The sequence below is a fragment of the Rousettus aegyptiacus genome, unplaced genomic scaffold (assembly GCF_014176215.1).
Source record: "Rousettus aegyptiacus isolate mRouAeg1 unplaced genomic scaffold, mRouAeg1.p scaffold_m13_p_8, whole genome shotgun sequence".
NCBI classification, from domain to species: Eukaryota; Metazoa; Chordata; class Mammalia; order Chiroptera; family Pteropodidae; genus Rousettus; species Rousettus aegyptiacus.
Window position 1 is genome coordinate 22957794 of NW_023416311.1, and position 20641 is coordinate 22978434.

The window sequence follows — 20641 nt, forward strand, 5'->3', positions numbered from 1 at the left end:
GCGCGCGCACACGCACACACACACACACACACACACACACTTTGGAGACCATCAAGGAAGTTCAATACGAATGCAGGAGATGAATACTGAAGTATCTTGATATCTTTAACTTTGAAATGATTTACCTAAAGAATTAAACAGAGAGAGAGAGAGAGAGAGAGAGAGAGAGAGAGAGAGAGAGAAAGCAAAAGTGGCAAAATGTTAAGGGTTGCTTGACCTAGGTAAAGGGTATACAGATGTTCACTGTACTCTTCATTTTTTTCTGTAGGTTTGCAATTTTGCGACAAAGTAATTTTTTGAGAAAGTAAGTCATGGTCCAACAGACCTGGAGTCAATATCTGCCCCACGAGACCATGAGCCGCTAAGAGCAAAGCAACGTCTGTTTCAATGACCACTGTTCTGGCACAATCTCTGACACAAGTAGGCAGTCAATCAATGAATGGATGGATACATGAATGAAATCCTGGCTCTAGCACACGTCAGTTGTGTGGCCCTCAGCAGGTGGTGCCATTATTATTATTATTATTATTATTATTATTATCATCATCATTATTATTCGATAACTTAATGTTTTAAAAATCTCTGATATTGAAAAGTACAAGTGATTATAGTTTTCAACTGAAATTATCCAGCTTTATGCATGTAATGAGATTGGACAGGTCTAAGAGCTGTTTATTTTATACTTGCGTTTTACCTCAAAAACACTCCTTTCCTGATCTCTCATCATTCCTTCACTTTACCAGGCACAAGCTGTTACTTCATGTCATCATCACCTGACAGGACCTATCTATCACTTTACCCAGAGAAAAGTGAGCTTGAACTGACTCCCTCAGTATTGAAAAGCTTTCATAAAGTAGAGCAATAAGCTGTGTTACCTAAGGGTGCTGGGTTTGAAGCCACTTTGAAAAGGATTCCTAAGCTCTTGAAACCCCAAGAGCAGTTCTAAGATGGTTAGCAAACTTGGGCTGGTAAGAAATAGGATGAGAGAAGGGATTCCTCGTGGAAGAAGTTTTGGTGGTAAGAATAAAGAAGTCAAGGGAATACCTGTCCAGAGGGAACAGGGTTGGGAGCAGCGTGCGTGCGTGCGTGCGTGTGTGTGTTAAAAAACATGGACAAGAAGACCCCTACCAACCACTTCCCTTACCACAACACCCTTCAGAAACACGGAGGAAGGGAAGGCACTGCCTGGGAAGGTCAATGCAAAGCTCTGCAGCAGTTTTCTGAACTCAGCCACTTTCTCCCTCCCTTACCTAATCCCAACAGATTACTGACCTCTGTGAAGTGACTTAGAGACCAGTGTGAATGACTTGATGTTCACACCCTAACAGTACTCCCCCTGAGGGGGCTGGAGTACTTACCACTTCCTTAAACTCTAGAGTCTGGTGAATATTAGAGCAAACAAAGTAAGTTTACGTTTCAATAAATTCCCCTGTCAGCCTGGTGGCGCATTACAAGAGAAACAAACAAACAAACAAACAAACGAACAAACAACTTCATGTTGAACTCTGCATCTGCCTGTAATAAACTCCATGGGGTTAGGATTCACCTTCGGCAGGAAAGGCTTTCGGACTGCTTTTTAAACAGGGGGAGGAGAGCAGCGAAAGCGAGAGAAAGAAAAGGAGAAATGGGATGTCAGGCCAGAGAAGGGAGGACTGAATTCTTTTATAGATAAAATGCCAATTTCCTAGGCAAGATCCAGAGCTTTATCACTTAATATCTGGTCGCCAAGCTAGCTCTAGTACTTAAGGGACACCATCCTAAATTACCTCCAGGGATGAGAACATGGTGAGATAAGAAAAACCAGCAGGAAAAAAGCCCCAGAAGGAATTTCACCTCTGGGGTGTAACTGGCTCTTTCATTAGTTTGTTTTTAAAATTTGTGTTCTAGAGAATAATAGTGACAGGGTAATCCCTACTTGCTCTAATCCAGGCCCCTCTGGCTCTTTGAAAAACGGATTAAGTATTTTGTCCCTGTTAGGGAGCCCTTCCTGGGTAAGCGACCTTAAACAAATACTCTCTTTAGAAGGTGATAATCTTGTTTTCACTGTACATTCCTTCTAATTCGACAGACAGCTGGAAAACTCTGTTAGCACCTCAGAGGACGGCCTGACTGATGTCTGGGGGCTGACACAGCTAGGAGAGAGCAGGAAGTACTTAAGCAGGTGTATAACCTTGGGCTGCTTGCTCAGCCGCTCTGTGCCTCAGTTTCCCCATAGTCAAAATGGTGTTAATAATGCTATTTATCTCAAAAGGGTGCCAGGAGGATTCCAGGACTTAATCCACTTAAAGTGATTAGAACAAAGCCTGGCTCATAGCTAAATACTCCCTGAAGGCTGACTCCTATCACTAGCGATTAAGGTACTTCAACAAACTGAGAAAGAACTTAGTCCCTGAGGTGACCATATGGACAGTCTGCATAGCAGTCCAGGGTTAGGCCTGTTGTCCCAAAGTAACTATTAACAGCAGTCTGTTTCACGTTCCAAAGTGCCCTGGTCTGGACAGTAAGTAATATAGTCACCTTAACTGCCACTCAGAAGATATGCAAATGCAAGGTATTTTATAGGAAGAGGGGACAAGAGAAGATATCAAAAAAGGTTTGTTAGCTTTTTTTTTTTTTAAATGACCTAAAGGAGAAGCAGGGCTAGAGCTGTTATATTTGTAGTTGTGCTCTTACGTTGTGTATTTTTTTAAACTAAGGATACTTTGAAGAGACTGAAAGAAATAAAAAGCCAGAAAAGAAAAGGCTTGGCTGAGGAGGCAAAGACTGAAGGGATGACCCAGGATGGAAGTCGGGCTAACTGCGGAGGCCTGCCAGGGGACAAAGGTGAAGGACCTGGCACCCTCTTGGTCCTGAGGAAGCGACCTTCTGGGTGGGGAAGGGGACACTGAAGCTGTCCCCACAGGGGCCCTCAGTCTTCCCCTGAAAGGCCTCGACTGGGTGGGGTGAGGTGGGGCGGCACCGGAAGCTGTGTGTGAGACAGCAATGGTGGGAGCCAGCACGGGGCAGTTGCTTCAATCACTTCCCAAGGAGTGAAGGGTGGGGTGGGGGAGCGAGTTTCAGCTGAGGCTAGAGTACGAATGTACACAGAATCATCAGCCCAGTAATCTGCTTGTCTTCCAGAGCACGCATCTGCTCCGCGGCAGGAATGGAGGAAGGAAGAGCACTGGAACAGACCCCAAGGTTGGCAGTTGGCAAGCGGGTGGAACAGAATACTTGGCAAGTGAGTGGCAGCGAGGATGCCTCGAAAAAAACCCGGCATCTTAAGGTTCAATATCTCTCTGTGTCATTTTTTTCCTAGAACAGAAGATGCTTAACCGTGATACTCTGCCCCAAAAGGCATCACTGCCCATGAGGCTGATGGGCCAAAGAGAGCAGCAGATGTGAGCAGGCTGGGTGAGGGCTGAAGGCTCTGCAAGGAAGACAGCGCCGCAGAAAATGGACAAATGACGGGGATTTCGTGCACGTTGGCTACCAAAAAGCTCAACGTGGTTGGGCTATCTGGCTTTATTTTTCAAAAAAGCAAGCAAAAAAGTCTTAACGAAGGATGAGTGCCGTCGCACTAGGAAAGCCATCTTTTCTCCTGCCATGCAGAAACAGACGCACTACCAAAGAGGCTTTAAAAGATAAAGTGACGAGTTCTAAACAATAGAAAAAAGTTTTAGTAACTTCACTAAGATTCCTAGTTATACTAACTGCTGTTTCATCACTTGAAATTCCTTTATAGCTTTTCCATTTTAATTTTTATTAATCACCAATACAACTTTCCAATTCTATAAACACATAAAATCTAGTTTTGTGAGAGGTTAAGTTTAAATGTCGCACTGAATCTTCCATGAAATTAAGTGGCTAAATATATTTGACTTATGCTCAAAGTAAGGCTGTTCCCCATTCTGCTCTCCTTCAAGTTCCCCCAGGCTAGAACTGCACGATCAGTACTTCTACCTACACTGCAAACAGTTCAATGCCGTCAACAGGAGGCATTTTTTTCATTTACCAAACCCAACCCTCCCCACCCCCACCCACTGCCCACCGTAGGCTGGACTGGCACAAGTACAAAGAGCAGGAGATGGGGAGATCAGGAAGCTAGGACACAGGACCTGGCTCTGTCACTTACCACTCATAGGACAGTTTTCGCACATGTAAGATACCTATTTGGCTAGGCTACGTTCTGAATCAAACAGCACACGGAAACCCTTGGCATGCTGCAGGCACTCAATACATGTTGGCAGCCTCCTAGTAAGCACTTTCCGGAAAAATGCCCAGTTGGAATCATCGGATTACCTAATAATGCCAAATGAGTTGATTAGATCAAGTAAGACCGAAGCTTTTCCATACTTTCTTTAATCAAGTCTCTTAGAACCTCTGGTTATAACCTAAATTCCAAAGGTTGAAATAACTTTTAGGATGTTACACTTTAATTCACTGAGGTTCAACAAACAGAAATTGAATCCTTATTTTATGCAAAGCACCCTGCTGGTCACCATGAGGAAGGTGTGGGAGAAAGCAGAGAAGTAGGTACGATTGCGAGTGGAACCTATAATGCTAGTAAGAAAGGCAGCATGCAGGAAGTATTCAAGTCTTGGGATGGTGGGAGGGCTTCCTGGAGGATGTGGCGATGCAGCAGAACTGTGAAGGAGAGGTCTGAGTTTAAATTCACACGCACGCGCGCGCACACACACACACACACACGTATGTATCATCTCATTTGATGCTGCTCTTTCAGATAGCACTCTCATTTTTAGACATCTTGTTCCTTCCATTGATAAACACAAACCACTTAAGAAAAGGCGCAAAGAATTAAAAACATGGGTTAGAAAAATGCAAAAAGAAGGGTACAGACACAGTGATAAGATTCCTAGAGGGAATTCTTGCTCTGATAGCTTACAATTAAAATGAAAGAATAAAACATTTACTGTGCTTTTCCTTGATTATATTTGAGAGTAAGCACAGAGCTTTAGTTGATGAGGAAAAGTTCTGTTGTAGAGAACAATTTCAGCCAACAAATGTGGAGGAATGGTAGAAAAGTCACCCTGCCGCCATCTCTGGTGAAATACTGGATGAGGCAAGCATCATCAATGAATTAAACCAACAGATGCAAGTTGATAGGGAACCTGACCATGCAGGTGACCACGATCTGAGCTTACTGACCAATCCTGGCATCACAAGAACTGGGACAACCTGGGCATTGTGGGGACACGAATGTGAGGCAACATAAAGCTCTCTGCATAAAGTTTACGGCATTTTCTTGCCAAAAAGCCTAATCTGAATCTAGTCAGGGCTCTAGGGCTAAATTCCCATTATAGGAAATAAATACGAGGGACAGAGGAATGGACTAAATGATGCCACGAGGGCTTCCAGAATGTGGAACCATCTACAAAACAGCTGGCCTGGTTTCTCCAACAAGTCACTGACTTGAAAAGAATGAAAGGCCAGAGAGAGTGTGGATGGCTCTCTATTAAAATAGTAACAGACACGTAATAAGTGTGACCCTGGTACGTATCTGGACAGGAACAGATCATGAAAATGATACTTGTCAGGCAATCAGGGAGATGGGATTATAGATGGGTATTAGAAGATACTGAGGAATTATTGTATATTTTGTTAGTCTGATAACAGAATGTGGTTATGCAGGAAAATACCTTTAAAAAAAGATGTGCACTAAAGCACAGAGGGGTGAAATGACATGACGCACAGCATATGCTTTAAACCGGCAATAAAGAAAGAATAGATATCACTCTATCCTATCACCTAAAAACAACTGCGGCAAACTCTTCATAAAGATGAATCTGGATAATGGATATACATAAGTGTTCATTCTACTGTTCTCCATATTTAATTAAGTTGGATGATTTTCATTTTTTAAAAATGAATCAGGATATACGGATGCTCATTATGAAATTGAATTCACTTTCACATGTAAATTTCATTTCACATGTAAAGATGCATTTTACCTGACTTTCTGCTGATTCTCAATTCAGATATGCGCTATTGGAAAAGGCGTTTAAATTCGGAAAGCTGTAACACGCAGAAATCCCAAAGTGTGCCCCTGGGACCAGAAGCATCAGCATCACTTGGTTACTTGTTACAAATCAAAGTGTTTCCTTGTAGTTTCTACATATTTTATTCATAGTAAAAAAAATAAATAAGTAAAAAATAAAAAATAAAGTTTTCCCCAAGTCTGCACTGATCTTGTGTTTATGCTGACCGTTAGGTATTTTTCAGCCAAGCAATAGAGATTGCAGAGAATAACACACGATAGAGTCCATTCATGTTGCTAATATTTACGGATTTCTAAATATGTTTATAACCTGTGGATTTTTGGAAATGGAAGCCATTTAAGGCCCCCTGGGAGGCAAAGCTGATAAAGCCTGCAGAGGGTGCAGGATGGCTGGGTGCCTCTGCAGAGCAGGTCACTGTGCACTGCAGAGCTCCGGCAGCACGACTTGGCTGTTGACAGCCCAGCTTCTCCTCTTTGTTCCCAGCTGCCTGTACAAGCGGGGTGAACTGAAGCATGACGTTTGTGTGGTGTCCCCAAAGGCCGAGGAAATGTCTCTCATGCCGCTCTTTTTGCTGTGAGGGGAACTCTTTCTAATTGGGGAGCTCCCTCTTGGGGATGAGCAGTGCTGGCTCAGGGGACGGGAGGATGTAGGCCGAGTGAAACTGTTCTTCCTTCCCTAGTGCGGTCATTCTCAAGTGTCTGACTAGGTTGTTCAAGTTTCTTATGTGGACTCCAGGGCTCTCTCAGAGCTGTTTTTTTTTGTTTTGTTTTTGTTTGTTTGTTTGTTTTCATCACTGTCTAACTATTGATATTTTTTCAGGGAACAAAGCTGGGGTTTCCTACTTGACCATCTTGTTGACATCACTCTAGCTCTCAAATGCATGTTTCTTTTTTTTTTTTTTTAAAAAATACGCATTATCAATTACAGTTGATATTCACTATGTTTAAAGTGTACAGTGGTTGGACACTTACATAACTTACGAAGTGATCGCTCAGTAAGTCTAGAATCTCCCTGACCCTACACAGTTATCACATCATGGACTATATTCCCTGTGTTGTACTTTACATACCTGTGACTATTTTGTAACCGCCAATTTGTACTTCCTAATCCCTTCCCCTTTTTCATCTAGCCTCCCAACTCCTGCCTCACCCAATATTCACTGAATCAGGAACTCTGAATGGGGCCTAGCAATCTATGTCCAGATAACTGATGCAGGCTAAGGTCTGAGAACCACGAGTTTAACACATCCAGTCTAGGGGGATGCCTGTTCTTGAAGGAGACCTGAAGAAGCTTTAATATTATTTCCAAATACTGCTGTCCATTCTACAAATCCTGCACAATTGTGGTTTAATCAAGAATTTACACAGTACTTTGTTTACAAAATAGTTACCGGTAATCACAGGACATTTGCTCAGTCTGTGTGTATTTTGTGTTGCGATAACCCTTCACGCAGATGGCAAGCGGGCATTTTTGATGTAGCATCTGCCAACCAGGAACTAAACAGAACGGTATGTCTTTGAGAAGTGGTTGGGCAAGTTAGCTCAGCTGGTTATAGTATAACATTGGCTCAAGGTCATGGTTCTAAACTCCGTTTAGATCAGATAGCTTCACTCTATAATACTGCCCTAACATGGGTCTAGCATCCGCCAGCCACCCTAGACATAGGTAGGCCTGTTCACAAGGCTAGAGAGTAGAAGGATTAGAAATCTGCGATAAGAGAATAACTGAGTCTCCAACAGTGGGTCCACAGTGTTACTTTCAACAGATCTGGTCCATCTGATATTAAAAATAAAAAAAATAAAGAGGCTGTGCAATAATGAACAGACCTACTTCCTCTTCTAAGAGTCTGGATTTCATCGGGTGATCCATGTATCACCTGAGCATTTGCAAAAACCTCACTGTCCAAATGTCCTTCCTTGCATCAGGACCAGTGGTCCTCTGCATCAGAATCACCTGAAAGGCTTGTTCAAAACAGACTGCTGGGCCACACCCTGAGTTTCCAATTCTGTAGGAGATTCTGTACATCGAGCAACTCAACTCCTCAGCGGATGCTGATGTTGTTGGTCCAGACCCAACCCTGCACCTAAATTCTGGCCGATGCATTCCTTTAAGTGGTGACTTGGTCTTTTCCACTAAAACTAAGTATTGAGTCTGGAAACTCAATCCATGACACACCAAGAGGAGGAGGGCACTGAATCAAATTGCAAAATTCTTTGAGTTCTTTAAGGCTGCTGGGCTAGGCACTGAACTGGCAATGAGGCACTGGTCCTGTCCTCAAAAAGCTGACACTGTACTTCTACAGCCCTTTCTCAGATGAATTCTACAGGAATTAAAGATTGTGTGTGTGTGTGTGTGTGTGCACGCGCGCGCATGTGTTTCAAGGCCAGCTTTTGCCACACATGCAAATGGTCACCAGAATTTGAGACTCCTCTCTCCAAGGTCCATCCCTACCTGCCCTCCAAACACAGCCGCCCGCCTGCCTCCCACCCTCCCCGTTCTAGGATGTCAGTTGTTCACCTGTACGGAAATGACAGCTGCTCGTCACGGTCTACATGAGAGGCCTCACTTTGCAGCAGTAACTAGCATGCCATCTCCAAGGCTGTCATTCTCTGGTGTCAGCACAACCCACTGTTCAAAGATTTGCTCTGACACGAACCAGGCATCGTCGTGACTGTTATTGCCGTGGACTCCTCTGTGCTTCGACACTGATGGCAGCTGCTCGGCGCCCAGGGTTTGTTTCACCCAATTATTTGTTTGTCACTTGGAAGCCCAGGATGTCGAGCAGGTATTGCGGAGGTATTTTTGGCCTGATGCACAGGCAGAAAGCATAATGAGGCCCTCAGGTGAAGGTCTGTTTTGTCAGTTAGTGCTAGGATGATGTGCAGCTGAGAAGCCTGAGTAGCAATTAGGGTATTTGAATAAGATAAGATACCTGGCAGGATGCTGAGAAGGCTCAGAAAGTCGGCCTTAACTTTTAAAATGCCAAAAAACCCTTAGAGTAGGCAGTTTTCAAGTCTGTCCTGGAGCCAACACAGAAGGAGGAGGTGTAAGAGCGGTCTTTCCTCAATTCAGAAGGCCCTGAGGAGAAAAGCACTGAACCCAGACAGGAGCCTGACCTGAGGTGTGCTCTAGGGGGCGAGGACCCAGCCAAACAGGGGTAATGAGTCATTCGGGCACATATCTGTTACCCATGGTTGGCTAGGCCATAGTAGAACTGGAGAGAGCCATCCTCTAGCTAGTTATCTGCAGCCCACCTACCAGCCTGCCCTACTGAAGTCAGGAGTTTCTGCTGGCCATGGGCGTAGAAATCAAAGTGTTTTGATGTCTCACATCTTGGGGAGAGGTCTTATACAGAGCAATGTGGCCCCTACAGTCAACTACAAAACACGAACCCATGAAATTTGGTTGATAATCTAATACTCGGATCAAAGCACACAGCAGCAGTACCCCTGCACCTAATCCAAGAATTTGTCTCTAAGATTCTCAGTCTCATCAGTGACATTCTTCCTTTTCACAGCTATCAATCTTAGAAAGGGAGACAGCCCAGACAAACCTAATTCTCCGAAATAACACACGATGGATTTGGTAACAGTAAAATTAACCTGGCTCTTCATTAAATCCACCGACAATTTTAATTTGTGCCACCTCTTAGGGAACACCAAGATACCCCAACTATTACCTCTTTTCCTTTACTCTAAAACAAACCTTTCCCCGACAGATATGAGAAGACCATGAATGAAGCTAAAATCCAGTAAACAGCATGTTGATATTATCATTATCTTCTGGCAAAAGAAAAGTAGGAAGCAAGATTGCTTCGGTCAAGAAGGACTAGATTAACTCTGGAAGCAGCAGACCTCCAATGAACTGCTTGGGGTATGAGAGTATGCTGACAGCTAAAGACAGATGGCGAGGTGGTGACATTCCCTAGAGTATCTAGGATGGTCCATCTAAGCCTCGTTCCAATTCACATTGGTAAAAGGAGTCATTCCATAGGAAAAGAAGCTACCTGGCAGCTTGCCCCTGGGTGCTCTGAAGCAGGGCCTTGTTCTCAGTATCCCACCCCATCCTCATCTAAGCTGTAGCAATTCCCGCTTAGGAAATGGCCACTCACTCCTCTTCAGTATGGAGGAACCCAGCACTTAAGTTCTTTTATACAGTGGGGTTTTATAAACATTTATTAAGCAGGTTAAAGACCTCTTTTAAAACCACTTGAGATGCAGACCAGCAGGGAAGGAGGTCTCCCATTGTTATTCTTACTCCCAAGGTTAATACCTAACAACTGATACCCAAACAGTAGGAGTCACTCTCTTCCCTCTTCCCCCAATGGGGACTCAGCCCCCTCTTACCTCTAAGATCTTTTACACAGCCCTATTTTTGCTCACAAGTTCCAGGACTGAACTCACAGCACTGGCCACAGCACTCTTTTCAAAGGCAAGTGTTCACAACTTATTCACAACTACCTAGGAAAATGTAAGCCTGCTGCACAAGCGTCAGTATCTAAAAAGAGTTAGAACACTCATGAGGAGACTTTTGGCCTTTAGACCTTGATGATCTTGGAGTCCATTCAGCTTTCTCATGTTACCAATGACAAAAACGAGTGTGACGGGGAGATCTGCTGGTGTTTACAAGTAGCCCACCTCTGATGTGAGCCTGGATCTTGTACCGCTAAAAGCAGTGCTCATCACCTCCTTGTAGTATGCCATCTGGCAAAAATTTAAGCAACAAAACCTAACCTAGGAAACATGAAAAAGAGGCCCTACTGACAGGTGACAAAGAACTTTACAGTGCTCCCTCAAATCTTTCCATCAGCTCAATTAACTAATTTAACAAAAGCATCAGTTTTTAAAATAGAACGAGCAAAAAGGTAGGTTTTAGTCTAACGGTGAGCACAAGCTAGCAGTCCGTGGCTCTCTGAAAGGGTGCCACCTGCAGTCCACTGAGGGATGGTCTATTTCTGGTTTGCTGACTGACTTATCAAGACTCACCTTAGATCAATCAGCTTTTGCTACTAATGAAGTCTTAAGGCCATTTTTTTAAAAATTAGTAAGTGGCTTCTTTCCGTTACACCATTTAAAACATCTCTTTTCGAATTTAAAAATGTTTAAACTTACTTTTCTGATTGTATGTTTAACGTGATCTGTTCATTGCTGCATCTCCTCAATCTGTTACATACTCAGCGCTTAATAATCCTTGTTAAATGAAAGAATAATTTCCACATGGCTTCCGCTTTAAGCCAATTGAAGGAATAAATGGAATAAACATTGACATCATTTACTTAACCGATGACAGATCTGATTTCAAAAGAAGACTTCTTGTCAATCAATCTAAGTTCATGGATAAAATTTACGGGAAAAGTTTATAGATTAAGAAGCCTAAAGAGATGAACCCAGTAGAGGACAGTCCACACTTGGAACAACAAAAATTAATACAAAACAGGAGGAATTACATGGCTGGGCTTTCAGGGAGAAGAGCTTCACTATGGAAAAGCCTTTCTCGGCTGTAAACAGATAATGAGAAAATGATGTAATCTTGGCTAAAATTAGGTTTTAGTGTTACTCTGCTGAGAGATGTGAAAGGTGATAGATAAGAGGGGGAAAATGTTTTCCAAGTGGCTTTTAAAGGCATCCGAATATAACCGCCTCCCACATCAGTCTATTAACAGGCACACTTGAGATGCTTCCCTCTTCAAAAGGACTCTTAGAAAAGCAATGATGTACTCTCAACCTCTTCCCTTCTAAGAGAAGGTTTATGAGGGTCAGGGAGGACTGGAGCGCCCACAGAACACCACCCCATATCAACAGGCCCCTTCCCACCTCAGCACAGAACCGGGCCTCGTGCTTACGCCACCAGTTGCTAAGGAAATGCTCCCGCTTAAAAATCCTAAGTTACTTTCAATAAAATCTGGCCGAAAATTAAAGATCAGTCCACTGATAGGCACAGGAATGGGCATGAAAAGTAGAAATATGGAGAATATGTGAGGAAATCAGAACGCCTGAAGTCGAGCCCTGGTCAATGCAATGACCACGATGATTTGGGCCACATGCTTAGATAATGATGATGGACCTCTTGGGATGGCAGAAGATGGTGAGAGCTTCCACCATTAAAGGAAAGTTCCTCCCCACCAGGGGACATAAAACTACCTGGGGACCACGAGGTGGGGAAAAGCACTATGGACTTGTTCTGACCAATGAGATGGCTGGAAATGCCACCTACCACATGTAAGATGAAACTTCGAGAGGCATTCCGTGGTTCTGACGTTACTCTCTGCCCTCTACCCAGCTAACTACCAGGATGGCAGCTGTTCCTTTGGCCTGGACCCCAGAATAAGGACAGGAATAAGGACAAATGTCAGTCCATGGCTGACAATTTGTTGTCGTGAACCTCTCAGCATAATGTGCACAAACGGACGAAAAGAGACTCTATTAACTGCCATAGAAAGGCAAACACCTTTCTTGAAAACCAGCCATGACAGTCCACTGCCTGTTGTACTGCTGAATACTAGAACGAGGTGAACAAAAGCTATATCAGTGGCAGAATATTTGTTTCGACTCTTGGATTCAATTAATGCTGAGAGGCACGCTGAAATGGAAAACTCTGCACAGACCACCACAGTGAACTGACGGAGCACTCCACAAAGGACTGGCTCCTTTCACTGCTCTCCACAGGCTTCCGGAGTTTGTGAGAAATCATTCCTAGGAGGGGAACCAGAGACACAGCCACTTATGGCCTGCTTTCTCCCTGGAGGTAAAACAAACCTCCAAATGCCAATTTATGGGCCACCTTGCATAACCGGGCCTCACTCTCCCAGGAAGTCTAGGCAAGCCCAGCCACTGATGGAAGTCAGGTCTGTGAGGCTGGGGGTGGGGCCCGGGCCAGTGGTGCAGAACCTCTGAACATGGGCTCGGAATATGTGTGGTGAATCCACGAAGTGGGTCTTTAATAGAGAGCCCTTTCTACTTTTTTAAAGCACAGGTTGGGCGAGTGGTAGAATACTTTGATGGACGCCCCAGGCTCAACCAAAGACAGCTGAGCCAAGGTCAGGCACCACGACATTCATAAAGCTACTGCTGCGCTCGCTTCACCACAGGTTCAGGAGCGAACCCGCGAAAACCCCAAAACGCGTGCAGGCAATGGCTTGTGTGGGAATCAGTCATTTCTTTGCTGCAACATTCTGACATTTCCTTATACAGCATCTTCGCTGGATTCATAATTCACCAAGTTGCTTCCTGAGGCTGAGCAGTGCTAGGCTTTCTGAGTAATTGAGACAAATTTTGCTTGTTAAGTAAATTCCAGGCAAGAGTATATTTGACTTATGCACAGGAAAGGAAAAAATTCTTATGTAAGCTGCAAAACAATGGCGTTTTATCTTATCTGAGGAACTTACTGCCGCTTGCCTGTGTGTGTTTTACTGCCAAAATAAAATAAATTGAATCAGCTCACACTTGATAACATGCTCTTTCCTAACTCATACTAATTGCTTGGCTAATTGATGTTTGTTGAACTTTCTCCATTTCATTGAGTGATTAGGTACAAAGCTAACAGTTGACATCTGTAGGCGCTTAACTGGCGTCTGTAATTACTGTTAATGTTAAATAATTGTTAGTTAATTGGAGTGGTAACTGACTGAATGGAATCCAGATTGTGAAGCAAAAAGAAACCTAGTTAAATAAACATACATTTTCAGAGAAAACATTTTCTGCAGTTGTCAGAAACTAGAAATAATCCAGAGACTAAGGGATAGCCACAGGCTTCCTCCACGTGGGAAAATCTGGGCCTAGGATGGAAAGTGGAAGGTGTTACCAGTGAGAAGGCCCTTTGTCACTCATTAAAGGTTTCCATTAAAGACTTTCCAGAGCTGAGTCGCTGTTTTTTTTTTTTTTTTAATTGCAACTGTCTCTTATGAGTGTGTATTACTTTCTGCGACAACTAAATACTACGTCATTGGCTAAACAAGACCCTGAATACGAATGCATTAAAAAGAGAGGCTGGTCAACAGTCAGGCTTTTTTACTAATATTGCCAAGTATGGAGAAAGGTCTTTCAGAGTACGGCAGGAATCATTCAATAAAATAAGAGAAGCTTTACCAGTATGCTCAAAGGTAAACAAAAATAATGTTTATCTGACTTAAAGAAAGAACTCTGCTCCTTTATAATACTGTAATCTGCTCCAGCTCGCTAGGTCTTACTTGGAAAAGTGACGTCATTGGTTCTACTCAAAAGACACCATCAGGATCAATTTGACTGTTCGGAATATCTTCTACCCTCTTCACTAAAACTCCAGTGGCAGGATCCAATATTTACCCAGAATTTTCCCATCATACTCATCCTTAAGGTCAAAGAAAGACCAGGTGGTAGCAGTTGAAAAAAAAAAAAAATCCAGGGGGAAACACTTTCTCACAACATAGAATATTTTCAGACCCTTACTGGTGGCTTCATACTAACTGTACACGGCATCTGTTTCCAAGAATTCCCAAGGAATAATTCTATACAACAAATTCTGTAAGTAAGAGCCTGGCTTCTATAGGAAGGTCAATTACCATAACAAAGGGAGCTGATTGCATACCATTTGCAGTGTGGGGGAGGAGGCGGAACTCAACTACTCATAGCACCTTTGCCTCCCATCAAGCACTAATTACCCTTCAATAGTATTTAATTCTCCACACATCAGGCGTCTATATCTCCTAAAGACCCAAGAAAAAGCACTAAAGGGTACAAAAAAGGTGGAGAGAAAGAAAATTAAAGAATAGGTGATAGTTTGACTTTCCCTTATCTAGGATTTAAGACATTACAAAAATGCAACTAATGTACAGAGGCTGAAATTGGCCATTTATTTATTCTTCTACCTTTATTTATTGTCCCCCTTACAACTAAACTCGAGACACTAGAAGGAAATGTAAAATGGCCTCCATATGTTCATTATAATTGAATTTTAAACTCTAAATAAAAAAAAAAATTAAGGAAACTACCACAGTCAACAACGGCCTTATTTTCACTTACATGAAAAGCACAGACTTATTTTAGCGGGAAGATTTTTCTTAAGTCAATGGCGGTAATATAACTTAGCTTTTTGGTCATCAAACCAAGGAATTCTCCTTCACGTCTAAACTTAATGAATGCAGTGAGATGATATCCACTACAGAATTTATTAGGTGCCCAGTTACTGAACCTCATCGCAGTAAGCGGTATCTCTAGTAACTTTCCTCTACATTGTCTCCTCAATCTTAAGCAATTTTTTAGCCAAGCTTTTTTTTTTTTCTATGCTGCTGATAAAACCATACTGTCAAAAATACTGAAAGACCCCACTAACCTAAAGGCTCCTGTGTCCCATGGAAACTCTCAGTGAAAATTCACCCCCAAAAAGAGGCCAGGTGTACCCACTAGTAGTCCTGATAGGACCTGGAAAAGGAAAAACAGTCCTGCTCAGAGAAAGCTCAAGGTGGCCCCAGTGTTCCATCGGGTACTCCTCATGGTGAGTGAGCGTCCACCAGAATTCTCCATGGCTGACCTGCGGAAGGTCAGCTGAAGTCCACCTAGGAGGGTGGGTGGCTGCTCCTTTGCTATGCACATTTCAGCAGACACTAGGTGCTCACAGCAGAGGGAGCTGGATCCCTAGCTGAATCATTTCCCACCCCAGCACTTCAGAGATGCTCATTCAGGCTCCACTCAAGAGACCTTTCCCCAGAAGGCCCCAAAGCTACAATGTGAGACAAAGGTGAGGGGGAAAGAAGGGGTGAAAGGTCATGGGGTAAAATACACCTCCTGTCCACCTCTCATCTGCAAGATAGATCCTGGAAAAGGGGACTCTGTGGCAGGAAGGGGGCAGCAATTCGGGACCCCTTCTCCTTCCCTATTCTGGACCGTAGACCTATACCTGGGCTGTGTGTATAAACAGAGGACTCCAGAGAACACGTGACTATTGTTCTCCTTACTCCCAGATACGGCTTCCCTTCTTCTCTTTCCTCCTCAGGTGGCTCTGCCCTGAAACAATTTCAGAGTTTAAAAGAGATTAACTATTTTGGCAGGATGGTCACGTGCAGCAAAGTACTCGTTTTCTGCATTTCTGTTTGTATATCAAAGTGGCAAAACTGCCAAAAGTAAGCCCAATGGCACTGGCTGGCCACAGTGGGTTGACCGGAGAGTTCCTTTTAAGGATAAAAACTTCAGAATATTGGGTACAAGTCCTGTTGCTCCTACAGCAGTTCAAGCAGCTAACCATGGACAAGAAGCCTTTCTCTGTGTGTCTCTGTCTCACCGGGAAAATTAATTTTTTCTTTGGCAGATGGTTGAGCCACAAAGACAGAAGGATTCATAAAATTCACATGAACATCCTGTAAACATTTAAACATACAAAGATTAAATAAGGCAACCATGACCTTGATTAAAGTTAAACTATTTTTTTATATATATATCTACAGCCCTAAGCCCTGCCGTTTACAGGCTCATCTTCCCACCTCTTTTGCTATGTTCAGTTTTCACTGGACACGTCAGGGGTACATTCAAACACATACTGCTTGATTAATGTTTTAAAACGAGAAATAAAAAGCATCAGAAGAAAGCAATGTTTTGGAACACCTAAACACAAAAAAATCTTCCTAGCTCTCTGTTAAAGTGGATGGACTCTACAACACAGAGAAAGTCAAAATAAAATCAATGGGCAGAAGTGACATAAAACACATTTATTTTACCTACTCTGTTTCGGCCCTTCCCACTTCCCAACTAATCGTTATAAAACATCCCCACCAGAGACATCAGTGTAGACTAGGAGGTTTTGCTATAAAAATTCTGACCTAAAGAGGCTAAATGACTTATTCAAGCTCACAAACAGATTGATGGGACTGGAGCCATGGCCCCTGCTGCTTCGGCCTGGAGCTTCATCCCCAGCATCCCAACATCAAAGCTGCCCCCACTAAACCTCCACCACAATCAGTTTGTGAGATTAGCACTGCCCTCCCACAGTGAAATTTTATGGCCCAAATCTGCCTGCCACTGGGCTCAGCAGCATAATCTCACCAGCAGCTTAAAGCCACGCTTCTCTAAGGCCACAGCATTGTGGAACTCCTGAGCCTGAGAGGTGATATGTAGCTTTAAATATCTGGAGGTAGGGAAATACACATGTCAGCTTCTCTGCATGCTTGTTAGACTGTTCAATAAACTGAGGCTTTGAAGATTTTCCCAGCACTGTTTGTTACCTGGTGTAAATTTGCCCTGTCTTACAATGCTTTTTATTGCTCTTGGCTAAGAAGACTGGACAGAGACGGCAGATTTGACTTGCGGCTGCTTTGCAGGGGAACTTGAACTTAATGTGCATGAAGCTGACAATTTCTTGAAGGCCTTGTCAATCATTCATCCAGTAAACAGTGCCACTGCCCAGAGTAAAAACAGACCAAAACCCAAAAGCACATATAGAGACTCTCCGCACCTGTCTCGAAGCAATTATTGACGTTATCACTACACAATGAATCTCTTTTTTGAAGTTGTTTTCCTGATGTTTAGCAGTTTGAATACTAATCCCCTTAACAAAACTGTCCCAAGCTTTCCCGCCCCCTTCCCTGCCCACTTTAATCTCCTTCTCTCAAGGGAGGAGGGCGGGTGCTGGACACCAGTCGGTCTAGTCTGCAGCACCTGGATTTGCATTGATTTCCTCTCTTGTCATTCATGTTACCAACAGGAATTAGCATAAGGCATTAAGGGGAAACTCTGGAGGAAAAAAGAAAGGCCATTTTGATGGAAATAAGGGGCAAAGGAATAATCTGCCATCAACCAAAATGCTTATTTGTGTATGGTTTCCCAAGCAAAGCTTAGAAAAAGCCTATGTTGATTTTAGTGTACACAAAGAAACCTTAATCCTTTCAAGGCAACTAAATCACCCCCAGAAAAGCAGCTCAGAAGAAAGGTACCCTGTCAGGGGGTGACTATTCACAACCAAATAGATGCCACAAATCACAGTCTGTAAGTAAACACAAATAAGGATGTGGGAAATGTTTGACTGGAGAAGGGAAAGCAGGGGGGCAGAAGCAGGAGGGAAGAGGCAGAAGGGTGCTCCTTGTCATCAATCACTTTTCGTCTGTCCTGAAGAGAGAGCCTTTCAGCCTGGTGAGGGCAGCGGCGGCCTCCATGCAGGCCCGGGAGCCAACTCTCATTCTAGGGCTGATCCCAGAGAGGGGAAACACATTCCAAAGCTTTACAGTACACTAGCCAAAGAAAGACAAAGTCACATAGGGCCTGGTGACCTGCCCATCTCAGTCTCCTCCTCCTCCCACTCCCCACCCTCCTTTTCACAGGACACACCATAGTCTACCAATCTTCTGCCTCATCAAAATGAGCAATAAACAATTATGCATTTTTACATATGAGCGCTGTATGCTAGGAATCACACACATCCTCTTTTATTGGGCTTTTAGTGTTATGGTTAACAAATTTATACAAACTTTCGGTCCATCAAAAAAATATGATGAAATATAAAACTGGAATCCTCTATTATGCAATAAAAAAGATAAAATTCAATAAGACAATAATTCTGGGAGTAACAGCAATCACATAAGCATATATACCTCAAGGGAACTCTAAACATAATGTACTATTTAAAATTGCAGTTGCTTCCAATTCTAAAATAATCTGGGAGCTCAAAATAACTGCATTTGGAAATGTGTCTTTCTAACGGGCTAGCAAAAATTCTAGCCAAGGCAACCATAGAACTAAGTGGTTTCAAATTTCACTTTATGAAGGCCCAACTCTGGGCAAGTGCTACCAAGTATCTTCCATGTAACACAGAATGAGAGTAACACAGGAAGCACACCTTCTTCATTTAGCAATTATTATGCAAGCACCTAAATCACGTTCCACAGTGAACAGGAAAAGATCAAACTGTTTATATAATTTACACCTTTCAAATCACACACCCTTGCAAAGCTCGTGATTAGACATTACTTTAAATTTCATTATTTCCAACAATATTACTACAAATGAAAATTACCCAGAAACCTATTGGCAATGACTTAAGTTTTCTCTTAATGTACTACTATAATGTACTACTCTAAGCCTCTCTTACTCTATATTGCGGCTTGGAAGAAATTAACAAGATAGCACATATTTAAATTTTGCTCTCTTGCTCATTTATTAACTTTATAGAAAGCCCACAGCAGAGTAAAGCTTGGTTTATGACCAGAATACTGTGAATACTAAACATCCACTGGTTATTAGCGTCTGCAGTACAAATTGGCTATTTATAGTTCTCTGACTGCTGGGTAGTTGATAAGTAACAATAAACTTTAGGCATTTTGAGAACTATTATTCTCCTTTACTGCTTCCTACATTAAATTAAAGTCACAGAGAGAGTAGTAATATCTTAGTCGAATCAATTAAAATAAGGACTAGATATATTCTTTCAAAATAGACTGTTTTCAATGCATCACAAAAGAATACAGTCATCTCAAGCAAAAATACGAAATATGAACAGTAGTTCCAGCATAAGAAAGAAAAGACCATTTGTTTTTTATTCTTTCTTCCTAGGCAATGACAATGAAACAAATGTAAAAATACGTAAGCCATTGCTCAGAATTAAAGAATCTTACCTTTGTTTACAATAACAGTATTGAAGAGTTTTTCAGAGCTGGCATCTGATGCCTGAAAAACAAGAAGGGTGGGGGGAGTGTTAGTATTGTCATTAATATTGTCTTCACCATCATCACTATTATTTTAAATCAATTTACTGCATTTTCGAAAAGCCTAATAGGGAAAGCAGCAATTTCCCCCAATCCTCCATAAGGTGGTGCTAGTTGACTGCAGGAGAGAGACCTGCAGTGCAGCTATTTGCTGGAGGGAAAAAAATCTGATTTTAAAAACGTGTCTTTATTAGACACATTATCTGTGCAAAACATATTTCTATGAGATGATACACAAAGCAATTCAGCTCATTCACATAATAATTTTGCAATTTCGTTGACAGATCATTATTTTGGAAATGGTAATTTTTTCATATTTGCAGACATGCCTATTTTAAAATTTTCTTTCATAAACCAGAAATGCCTATTATTTAATGCTAAGCTTTCCCTCACTGAAAAATGTCACTAGCACTCCCCAAAATTAATTTTTAAACACTCATCTGATGACCCCCAAAACCCTATTCCTTTTAGTACCCAGGATGACCTTGGTGTTGAAACCAAAGCCAGCCAACCTGCCCCAAAACAAGGCACTATACGTGCCATTAGCATAATTTCCTTTCCATTTCTAGAGATCATGTCTGCTAATTATTACAGTGGTTGAGGAAAGTGAAATAAGCCTGCTTAAACAGCAAGAGTAAAGCCAATTTAAATTATACACTAGTGTTCTGGAAAATAAACATGAAGTCAGTTTGGAGGAACATGTTAGAATGTTTCAGAAGCACTAAATAGTTCTAAGACTTGAACATTTTTTAAATTAAAAATTAAGCATCCTCACTATATAATCTGAAGATGTATCTACATTTACAGTTATGGCTATGTTATGTTTATGCTGCTTTTGATACTCAACCCTTGTAAGATATCTTATCTTTCACACTTTATAGAGATGCATGTTTGACAAAGCAAAGCACAGAATGTTGAATAAATAAAAAAGAAAGAAATGTATGAAATAGAGAAGGGGGGCAGAATCTGAAGTACAGCATAT

The 20641-nt window shown here is 42.3% G+C and overlaps 1 protein-coding gene across 6 annotated transcripts in view; it reads right to left on the reverse strand.

Moving 5' to 3' along the window:
- The window catches only part of AUTS2 (activator of transcription and developmental regulator AUTS2), a 1066702-nt gene that overhangs the window by 60068 nt on the left and 985993 nt on the right, over positions 1 to 20641 (reverse strand). For all 6 annotated transcript variants that reach the window (XM_036225385.1, XM_036225386.1, XM_036225384.1 and 3 more), the window contains one exon: positions 19570 to 19621. In XM_036225385.1, coding sequence (XP_036081278.1) covers positions 19570 to 19621 — 52 coding nt within the window. The remainder of the gene's footprint in view (positions 1 to 19569; positions 19622 to 20641) is intronic.